The following is an 11,873-nucleotide window of genomic DNA, read 5'->3' on the forward strand; positions in this document are numbered from 1 at the left end:
TTACGAAAATCAAATAAAAGTGAATGCTTACCTTATTTTTTTTGTCGGAAATGATTACATAATTTAAAATTAGGCAGTTGGGCATTTAACTATAATATATCGTGCCCAACGAGTAGTTATACACTTATACTTAGTGTTTTAGGGGGGTCTAATTTGAAAATAAAAATTAGAGGGGACTAATATGAAATTTTGTATATAAAAATGATTAAAACAAGAATAATAAAAAAAGTTAGAGGGGGCTTAAGCATGCCTAAACCTTACTTCCCTCTGTCTCTCTGTATAGTTTATCTTAAATTTTTTCTCTTTTTCTTTCTTTTTGAAATATTATCAGTCTGTACAATCATCATATAAACACAATTGTAGAGAGAATCATATTACTTTGTGACTCTCCATATCTGTTTCTTCGCTTATTTATTCTATCATTGTATATAACAGCAAACCTTGCCTTTCATGTCTCCAATTATTATAAGAACACGTTAAAAATTTAGGTGGTTACAGATATTTAAATAAGTAAGCGAAAAATAGTGATTATTATGAACACGAGCTAGGTGTTCTAGTCAATCCAGTTAGGTATGTTCTCATAATCAAAAGTTCTAAGCTAATCGTCCAAGCTAATATCAATGAAATAAAATAAAAATAAATGATTAAAGAGGCATAAGCATTTCGAAAAAAAAAATGTAGGAAACATATATATGCATTTTGAATACTGTTTTTGAATAACGATATCAAATTGTTTGGTAATTAGGTAGGACTAAACCTGGCCTAACGGTAGCGGGACGGGACGGAATCCCCGCTACCGTTAGGCACAGTAACGGGAGCGGGACTCCCGTTACTATTGACGGACGGGACTCCCGTCCCGTTAAGCTGGCGAACGGTAACGGGAATCCCGTTAGTCCCGTGGCGAATTTTTTTTTTTTTTTTTAAATCTCGGCCGTTGGATCTTTGATCCAACGGCCCAAAAAAAAGAGTCGTTGATTTTATGGCCGTTTTTTTTATAGCCGTTGGAGTATTTCGGACGAATTTTTTTTTTTTTTTAACCCATTTATTTCTAAAATCTATAAATACCCCCCCCAATTCATTCATTTTCTTCACACCTTTCATTCACTCTCTCTCAAACTCTCTCAATTTCAATCTCAAATACTCTCAATCTCTCTCGATTTTTCATGGCACCTTCATCCCACAACCGAGGTCGAAGGGGAAGAGCTTCCCGATGTCAACAAATGCACCGTTTTGAAGAAAATTGGTTGCACTTATCTCAAAACGCCCCCGACCCAAACACCCAATACTCCTTCGATCCAAATTATGTTGCTCCTACTTTCAACCATTCGGAATTCACCGAAATTCCAAACACCCAAGTGCCATACTACCCTCAAATGGATCCCGAGCAAGCCTATCAAGCTCAAATTCCGCCATCCGAAGTGACTTTTCAAGAATTTCAAGTATTCGAGCAACATTATCGTGAATCCCAAAATCCAAATGAAGAAGAAGATGACGATGAAACCCAAAATCCAAATGAAGAAGAGGAGGAGGGAAGGAGGAGGATGAAGAAGAAGAAGAAGACCTACCACCACCACCACCACCTCAACCTCGAAGTCAAGTTCCACGACCTCGACAACGTGAACAACAAGAGGAGACCCGACAACGACGAGAACAACAACAACAACGTGAAGCACCTCAACAACAACAACAACCACCTCAACAACAACAACCACCACGACGTCGTCCTAGGTCCGTTGTGTGGACCTTCTTTGAAGAGGTGATTGCGAATGGCGAAAAAGCCGGAAAATGTCACAGTTGTGGCAAAATATTCAGCGCTCACAACACAAGAGTTGGGACGTCGCTATTGTGGAGTCATCACAGGCACTGCCAGGGGATACCATCTGGAGCCTCGTCAAGCCAGGTAAGTCACATCGATCCCGTAAGTTTTAGACGTGATTTAGTAGAATATTTTGTTTCCACCGATCAATCTTTTAGTCATATCGAATCTCAAGGCTTCGTTAGATTCATTAGTTCTATAATTTCAAATGTTCAAATTATGTCTAGGAAAGCCTTGAGATCCGATATCCTAAAATGATTTTTAGGAGAAAAGGAACAAATGAAAGACACAATATCATCTGGTAGATATAGCGTTGCCTTAACCTCGGATATATGGACTGGTCAATCTAAGATGGATTTCATGAGCGTTGTAGTGCACAATATAGACGACGATTGGAACCTAAACAAACGTATCATTGCCTTTAGAAGGATAGAAGGTTCTCACACTGGTGAAAACATCTTAGACATCATAGTTAGTGTTATAGGTGAGTGGGGTTTGACCAATAGGATTATATCTGTAACCTTAGATAATGCCACCAGCAACAACGCCATGATTAGGGAGTTAAAGGAGAAACTTAACGTTGATGATACCCTTTTGCATCAACGTTGTGCTACCCATATCATAAACCTCATAGTTCAAGCCGGAGCCGCTAGTTATGACCATTCGATCAACAAGATTAGGAATTACATTAGTTGGATAAATAGTTCAACCTCTAGAGTAGATGAGCTTAAGAGACGCCTTAGACTAAACGGTCTCCAAGAACGCACCTTTCACCTAGATAACAAAATTAAGTGGAATTCTACCTTTCTCATGTTGACCAACTTCTTATCCGAGCATTACGTGAATGTTATTGTTTCTTACATTAACAGCGAACATGGGGAAAACGCTATATCCGAATATGATATTAGGATGGCTGAATCATTTGTTTCTTTTCTCGACATTTTTTACAAAGAAACTTGTTATCTCTCTGCTGTTTACACTCCTACTTCTTTTCTCGGTCTTCATACTATGTCCGCAATTGCTGTGCATCTTGATAAATATAAAAACGTAACAATTTTTCAAGATTCTATTCAAGCAATGACAGCCAAGTTTTTAAAATATTGGGGGGCTGGAAAGGTTCCATTATTATACGGTTTTTGAGGCATTCTAGACGTCCGATGTAAAATTGGTGGTTTAAAAAAATTTCTGAAGTACATTAGAAACCATTTTGTGGACCAAGATTACATTGCACTTGATCTCTCGAGGATCGTGGAAGCTTTTTTTTTTATCTTTTCAAGGTATACGAGGCGAAACTCCTACCGCAATACCGAGCACATCCATCTCAATCACAGACGCAGTATCCGAGAAGACACCAATACACGAATGTCTTCGTCAACGCGCCCGCGTACAGCCCATCACCTCAACAACAAGAAGCTGGGACAAGTCAGACGAGGTCGAGCGCAACCGACGCACGGTCCCATCCGGAGATCCAAGAGTACGATCGGAACGATTGGGTCAGGATGGATGACGAAGCCATCGACCTCTTGGTTTGGTGGAGACAGAATGCGAGGAGGTTCCCGGTCTTGTCATCTATGGCACAAGACATCCTCACCATCCCCGTTTCAACCGTGTCATCTGAGGCGGCTTTTAGTAGCGCGGGCCGCATCATCGACGATAGAAGATGTAGCTTGAAACCGGAGATGGTCGAAGCATTGACGTGCGGTAAGGATTGGATTCAACATAGAAATCGAGCACAAGAAACATTCATGTGCTTCGATATTCTTGACGATTTTGAAGTTGATTTCGCAAATGTAAACTTAAATGGTTAGACTAACTTGTATAACTAAGGGATATCCCGGCCCTTGTCCGGGATAAATTTTCAAATAATTAACGAGGAAAGGGGTGCTCTTTTTCCTCGCCGTCGCACCTTTTTAGGGGTCGGTGAGGTTTTTTAGGATGCCCATTTTTAATTTCACATTTTTTTTTATTATTTTTTCTACCCATTTACTTCAAAATCTTTTCAATTAAGTCATTGTATATAATTATTGAACTTCATTTAAATCTTCATTTCTACCTACTTAATTTAAATTCCTTTCAATTACATCCCTCTATTTAATTATTTAAATTCATTTAAAACCGAATTTTTTATTTTTATTTTTTTTATGCCTAACGGGGTCCCGAATTCCCGTTAGGCAAACTCCCGTCCCGTCCCATTACTTAACGGGACGGGACTCCCGTTTGGCCAATTAGCGGGAGTCCGGGCTTTAGCCTGGACGGGACTAGCGGTTAATACCGCTAGGCCAGGTTTAGGTAGGACACACGAGTCACTTAATTCCATGAAAAAAAGGCTTTGATCTTTTGTCACTTAAAACCCGTCCAGGACTTCTTCTAACTAAAGTGCTTTATGAAAGAGGATTTCTTGTAATTGTTTGGAGTCTGGTAATGTAATTAGTGCTTTGCAATAATTATGTATCGGAAGTACAGGCTGGTAAAAGATCAAGAGCATGCAAGCCAGATGATTTGGCTGGTTTCACGTAATCATTTCTAAATGAGAAATTTTATTTTCTACACTTCCCTGCTTCACATGATAAATAAATTCATGGTTAGACCTGATCTCGACCAACTTACAAAAATTGATTTTTGTCACATTTTTCGACAAAAAAATACCCCTTCAAATTTAATAAATCATTCCAAACCTAATTGTTATCTCATTTCATCACTTCTCCCTCTCAAACTCTCCAACTCTCTCACTATCTCAATCCTCTCTCTCTCTTTCTCTCTCTCTCTCTCTCTCTCTCTCTCTCTCTCTCTCGCAAACCTAACTTTCAATACGTTTTTGGACAAAAGAAATACATTTTTCTTTTTAAATCAAAAGGTTTTTTTTTTTTTTTTTTTTTTTCATTTTGAACCATACATTATTGAAGAATATATTGAATTTCATTGAAAAATCATCAGATGATGTTTAAGGGCAATGAAAACTTCTTTTTGGAGTTGTACTCTCCATGAATTTTTATTTGTAAAATTTTGAATCCGATGACTACCGAATAATTAATCATCAAAAGTCATCGGATCGCATCAGACTAAGACTTTTAACCATTAAAAGTGGTGACTGTGGAAATAAGTAATCTTGTTTATTATGTTCATTGATTTGTGCTTATTTTCATTTATTACTTGGAAGTTGGAAGTATTCTGACAGTGTGCTGTTTAAAAAATTCTCTTCAAGTAATTCAGATCTTTCAAAGTCCATATATAGCACAGTTGGGCAGAAAGAAAAGAAACAAATCTACTTCTAAAGATTGTGATCTTGACTCTTGAAGATCCTAACGTAGCTGTGTCACCCCAAGTTTAGGACACATGGCCCTACTTCCACAGTTCTAAGCACAACTTGAAAAAGGGGACTCTAAGCTGACCAAAGTGCAAGTAAATTCAGTTAAATATATTTTAATTAATTTCTATGCATCACATTATTATGGAAATAGTGGTGTTGATGGAAAATCGCCGGTATATCACGAGATATTAACAATATTTATAACTTATTAGTGTAATTATATATTGTGATAATTTTTGTGTTAACAATAGTAAAACAAAAAATTTTAAAAGTACGTAAATAATATTTTAGTGAATATAAAGCATAATATAGATTTAGATCGGAATGAATTTAATGCTAAGGAGGACACGTATTCTTAGTTGTGGATGCTTCCAAGATAAGAAATGAAACCGAGCACATTAATATTCGAGCTTTCATTTGACTCTTTCAAAATATCGGCCACAATGGTTAATGAAGAGGTCCAAACAATCTTGGTCTGACGATCATGAACCAGATGACTCTTCGGCTTGTACGACCAATACAAAACAAAATGTCTTATACAACGACAACATAAACTTTAAAAAGTATAGATAAAAATAGATACGGACAACACTATTAGCATCATTGTTCGATAAGTGTGGGAGATGGAGGCTCTGTGACCACGAAGATACCATAACCGAAAGCTTCTCCCACACCAAGGGTCGGTCAACCTCGAATCATCCAAACCGTGGCTGACGGCCATCTCTTGATTATTTTTCTTTTTAATGATAAAAAAAACTCAATAGTTGCGCGTGAGAGCCGAGAGAGAGGAGAGAGCTTTCGATATCATAAATTGTTTACAAACTATATTTTTACTAAATCAACGGTGCTTTTTATTCAAAATTTTAGTACTCTTTAACTTTAAATGAACGAATAAATGCATCACACACACTTTGCTCTGTTTAGGTCTTTCAATTTTTTTTTTCTTTCAAGACTGAAACAAAAACATGATCCTATCCCAAAGTATTTGGTTGTAGTACGTAATGCCTTCAACTCCAAGTAATAATCAGCGTTTATAATCAAAGACAGTAGGTAAGAGATGAATACACACGTCAAAAAAGTAAAAATCAGCATGAGCAGGTAGACAAGTTCTTGATCTCGCTGATCTCGAAATCGGGGCCGGAGATGATATCGATGGAGGCGCCAGGTGGCGGGGCGTGGGAGTGGGCGGAGGAGGGGAGGGACTTCTTGGAGAGGTTGGAGTGGATGTGGTGGAGGAGGCGGAGGAAGGCGGGGTCCACGTTGTCTCCGGTGAGGGCGGAGGTCTCGGAGAAGAAGAGGCCTTGGTCCTCGGCCAGCTCCACCGCCTCCTCCGCCGCCACCGCACGGGGCAGGTCCGCCTTGTTGCCCACGAGCATGATGGCGATGGAGGACTCTGCGTGGGCCCGCAGCTCCTCCACCCACCGCGCCACGTGCTCGAACGTCGCCCGCTTCGTTATGTCGTACACCACCATCGCCCCCACTGCTCCCCTGTAGTACGCGCTCGTCACCGCTCTGTATCTGTGTGTTTATTCATTAAACAAGCAGTATGCCCCGCGCGTTGCAGCGGAATAATTAGTATATTTTAGTTTGGACTTTGGAAGAAAAAATATATTTTTTGTCTGAAGAAAGAAATATATAGAGACATGATCAGAAATATCTAAGTTTGAAAAAAAAATGAATTTATTTATTTTTTGGAGATGTTTTTATCTTACTGATTACAAAAATCAATACAAATAAGTAGTACTTCTGTTTATGGTCCAATCTCTTCTCTTTTTTATTAAAAAAAAATCACTGAACAATGATTTGTGTCAAAAGATCAATCATTTACTTTATATATATACAAAATATTAACACATACTACTTAGTACTCACTAATTGACTTCACTATTAATATAATAGATTGACAAAACAAAACGAAAAATACAAACTATCTAGTTGAACTTGAAACTAATTAATTAATAAAATGGTCAACATATGGTCAATTTTTAACATAATGATCAAAATTAAGTTGTCCAAAAACTATTGTCGCATGCAATAATTTTTTTGATGCTTCTATGGATAATTTACCACTGTCAGAAGAATTATTGACAGGTTGAAATTTTTTATCGACATCTCGTATCTACACATTTTTGTAAATTTTTTTAGCTATTCTATTGATTTTAGATGAAGTTTGATTAAGATGACATGTTTTTTCGGAGCCAGAGTATCAATATGCTCAATTATTTTTTTACGATACAAAATAGAAATGACACAGATACATAATTTTTGTTAACTGCTTATTGTGACATCATTTTTCCTTACAAAGAAAAAGTACAATTATTGTTAAAGAGTAATGCCAAACGCGTACCTATGCGTTTCCACATTAAGCTCCAAATCCACCCTAATTATTAGGGCATTATTTATTTATTTATTTACTTTTTGGTTTGAAAAAAAAATACCATATTAAAAATAAGAAACTTATAGAGTGTAGTAAAGTGAACATAAAGGATATTATAAAATTTTATTAATATTTTTTTCCATCAAAATCACACATAGGTAAAGGGCTAAGGCTAAGCCCTCAAATATGTTGCCTACTCGGGGAAAAAAAAAAAAATTGTACATGCGAAAAATGAATTCAAGAATGACAAGATGACCAAGCTGAAGAATATAAGTCCCTGAGACAATTGTTTTTATTATTTATTTAAATAATTATAATGATGAGACAATTTCTGGCTTAGCACCGCCAATATTACTGGTATTTTGGTACTCACAATTATAAATGCTCTAATATTTTCTTATCTAAATCTCTTCACGAAAGATGAAACCAGAAAGGCTAAAAATAAATCATCCGTCAATCATGTTCCCGTTTTTATGATAATTCATAGTACCGAGATTTCCCGATCAAAATAATCAAAGACCCAGCTCATAAAAATAAAAACAGAAAGAGAGAGAGGACCTTTCTTGGCCAGCAGTGTCCCAGATCTGTGCCTTGATGAGCTTGCCATCAATGGTGAGAGTGCGAGTCTGAAACTCAACCCCGATAGTGGACTTCGAGTCCAAGCAAAACTCGTTCTTAGTGAACCTCGAAAGTATCTGAGTCTTCCCAACCGCCGAGTCTCCGATCACCACCACCTTGAACACGTAATCAATCTTATCGTGCCCGTTTTCCTGTCCAATCTTCCTCTGATTTTGATGATGATCAGACTCACTCCCATTCATTTCTTGATTCATCTATAGAAAGAGAGACAAATTCGACCACCACGCAGACTACGACCGATCAGTCTCTACTGTAGCGTTGCCTGTTTTTTTTTTTTTTCCTATTCTTGTTTTGTCTTTTAAAAAAGCTTGGGTATTTTTATCTGGAGATAAAGTGGGAGAGAAGGTATAGAAAAAATAATAGGACAGAGATTGGTTACTTACTCCCAAAAAATAAAATTTTTGTTTTAAATATGGATGTGAATGAATGCTAAAACGTTGTGTCGTTGTCCATTTCGAATACCCTTCTATCCAAAGTGGGCAGGTCATCTTCTAGTCCAATTTTGTTTTGTTGGCACATAAGGTGATTAGTACGTAAGACTTAAAAACAATGTAATGTAACTGAGGGGCTCAAACAATCTCCCTTTAAGATATGAAGTCAAGCTTTTAGAGTTTAATTGTTCATTTATTTTAATATAAATTTTCAACAATGCTACTAACAAGAAAAAAAATACAAGAAAATAGAATTCCTCGAGATTCTTAGCACAACTTATGCTATATGTAGACAAAATGAAAGGGTGTCGCTAAAGAATTACTGAAACCTCGCCGTGACCTAACATGCTTCTGAGTTGTCAATACATTTATGCAGGGACGGAGCTAGAATCTAAACTTAGGGGGGGCTAAAGTGATTTATTTTTTCAGAGAGACTAATTTGTAAATTTTCAAGGTAAATATATGAGAAAAAAAATTAAATTTTGGTAAAGAGTGTTAATTTTTTTTTAGGGGGCTTAAGCTCCTGCTGAGCTTTCATTGTCTCTCCGTCCTTGCATCTATGTATATCGAGAACGAAGTAAATCTCTTATAGGAACAAGAAGACAATAGAAGCAATCATCAACGCAACAACTAGGCAAGTAATGACTTTTCGATCTTCAAACGGAGGAAGACCTCAAGACCTACACTCACAAAATGATCGAAGCTTCGCAAGGGAATCTCAAGAATTTGGAGCCAGTAAACAACCAAAGATATTTGATTCGAAGATTTTGCACCTTGGGTTCCGGGATTCCATTAGGAGCCTGTGGGAATAATGCAAAAATGTGAAACAAGGAACCGACTAATTAGCAAAAGAACTCACACAACACATACTAGTTCTAAAAGTAATATGGAGAAACTACCATCTCCATAACCAACATTAGAAGACAAACATAACACACTATAGAGTGGAGGCAAACATAATTCTACTATTCAAATACTAGAATTTTAAATATCAACAATTTTAAATATCAAGGCGTCCATCAAAACCAACCATTCAGAAGGATTTCACACCCTCTAGTCGAAGACTATGAAAACTAGCTTTACATCGTCTTAGATGTCTTTTTCTCAATGCGTTTTAAAACATATCATATTGTCACCTTAGATTCATGGACTTTGGTCGTCCATTGGTCAGCAAGCCGCTCAAAAGCATCTTACGAACTCTTTGGAAGACTCTCATCAATAAGATTACGTTTTCTCATCTTTTCATATTCTAATAGGATATCTTTTCGGATTTTCTTGTATTCGAAGTGTCACATAGAAAAAGACTGCATCCTACATAGAATCTTTCAAAGATCAAGATTATTAGGGTCATCAATCTTTCCCATAATCTCGGATCGGGATTCTTCCTCTTGACAAGAGCTCGAAGGAACTTAGGAATCGCGATAATTAACCTCTCCGAACTTAATTCCTAATTATGCCACTAAAGACTGTAGAGCCATATTCTCATCCTCCTTGACCATATACATCATAACAAATCCCACGATCAAGACATGCTCTTCAATGCAAGGATCCGAGTCGAGATCCATATTTTTTTCTCACTAATCACATTTCTACAGACTCACCACCTATTCGGATACTTCTTATAGACATAAGGATTATTAATTAAACAAGTATCACGTATAAATCTACGAGCAAAATATCCCAGTAAAAGACCATGAGCACATGTTTGATTTCATAAGCAATTAGAAACTCAAAACAAAAATTAATGGTTTAGTCCCCAATGTCTAGTGATCTAGTCCCCAATGTTAATAAATAAAATATAATACAAATTTTCTTAGTATACAAAAGGCTAAGATAGTTAGATCAAATATAATACAAAATTTCTGAGTTTATTGAAATTTCATATCTAATAAATATTAAATAATTTTAGATAACAAAAAGTTTATGACCATCATTATAATAATAAGAAAAAAAAAAGAATTTAACAATCCTGACACACATATTCAGCCAAACTTTGAATTAGAACTGTTTGTATCCGATTTTTTTTTTTTTTTTTTTTTTTATTTACAGTTATAGATGAAATCTCAATATTCTTAATCTAAATTCAGTGGGCCAACTCTAGTGTAAAAAAAGGAAAAGGAAAATCAACATACGAATTAAAGCTCAATTTTATCGCGCAATCCACGGCATCGTCTATTCTCTTTCAATGTGGTTGTCATTGTATAGAGTAGTCAAAAGATTTTATTTATCATAAATAAAATAGAACAAGGACGAAGCACTTTATTTTAAACCGAGTTCATCATTGATTCAAGGTTGGCCCGGGAATTTAAAGAGTGAAAATGTAGTCGTGGTGGTAGCTTCGTCATTTCCACAGGAAGGTTTTTTTTTCCCTGACTAACTTACTTGAATTTGGAGGGTTGAGTAAGAGAAATTTCATTTTGTAGATCAAAAAGTTATGAAAATATCTCAATTAGACTCACTAGTTCAGAAATATCTAAAATTAGACTTTTGTATCAATTTCGGACAAAAATACCCCAATCCATTAAAACCTCTCTCTTTCTTATTCTCACTCTAAAAAAAAAAAAAAACCGCCCCCCCACTCCTCTCAAAATCCGACGATCTCCTCTCAAAATCCGACGAGACCCAACCACCACATCCACAAATCCGACCGTCTCCGACCATCATCTTCAACCACCATCATCTTCAAGAACTCAAGAACTCAACCACCACCATAAATGTCAAAAAAGGTTAGTTTTTTTTTATGTTTTTTTTCAAGGTTTTAGTTGTGTAGGATGATATAATACAAGATAAGTAGTTATTTAAGTTGATTTATATGCGATTTAGAGGTAAAACTAAGTTTTAGGGTTGTCAAATTTTCTGAAAATTTTTGGTTGAACATGAATACATTAAATAAAAAAATATCGGATTTTTTCATTTTTCTGGCAACCTGTCGGATCCGGTCGGATCCCGCCAGATCCCGCCAGATCTGGTCGGATCCGGTCGGATCCTGCCAGATCTTGCCAGATCCTGTCGGATTCTGGATCTTGCCAGATCCTGCCAGATCTTGCCAGATCCGGTCGGATCCTGTCGGAATTTCAGCTTGAATTTCATCGGAAATAGTACTTAAATTTCATCCTAGACTATCGGATTTCATCGAAAATAACATTAAATTCCGGCTTTTTTTTACCTAAATCAACCAACTTTTTTTTTCCTACACAAACTATATCAACATAACTATAAAAGATGAATGAATGAGCATACTAACCCATTTCGACGGGATTGAACGAATTGGATACTCGAAAGAGATGAAAACAAGAGGAAATG

At 36.5% G+C, this 11,873-nt stretch overlaps 1 protein-coding gene across 1 annotated transcript; it reads right to left on the reverse strand.

Moving 5' to 3' along the window:
* Positions 1-6,135: 6,135 nt before the first annotated feature.
* Positions 6,136-8,544, reverse strand: RABA3 (RAB GTPase homolog A3). The gene is made up of 2 exons (XM_089610900.1): positions 8,059-8,544; positions 6,136-6,641 (listed from the first exon to the last, which is right to left on the reverse strand). Exons 1-2 carry the CDS (start codon positions 8,331-8,333, stop codon positions 6,209-6,211), a joined length of 708 nt encoding a protein of 235 aa, XP_089467026.1. The 5' UTR covers positions 8,334-8,544; the 3' UTR covers positions 6,136-6,208.
* Between the last annotated feature and the right edge of the window lie 3,329 nt (positions 8,545-11,873).

Source organism: Urtica dioica, chromosome 4 (assembly GCF_054948205.1).
Source record: "Urtica dioica subsp. dioica isolate 48M chromosome 4, U.dioica_male_clone48M_v1_H2, whole genome shotgun sequence".
NCBI classification, from domain to species: domain Eukaryota; kingdom Viridiplantae; phylum Streptophyta; class Magnoliopsida; order Rosales; family Urticaceae; genus Urtica; species Urtica dioica.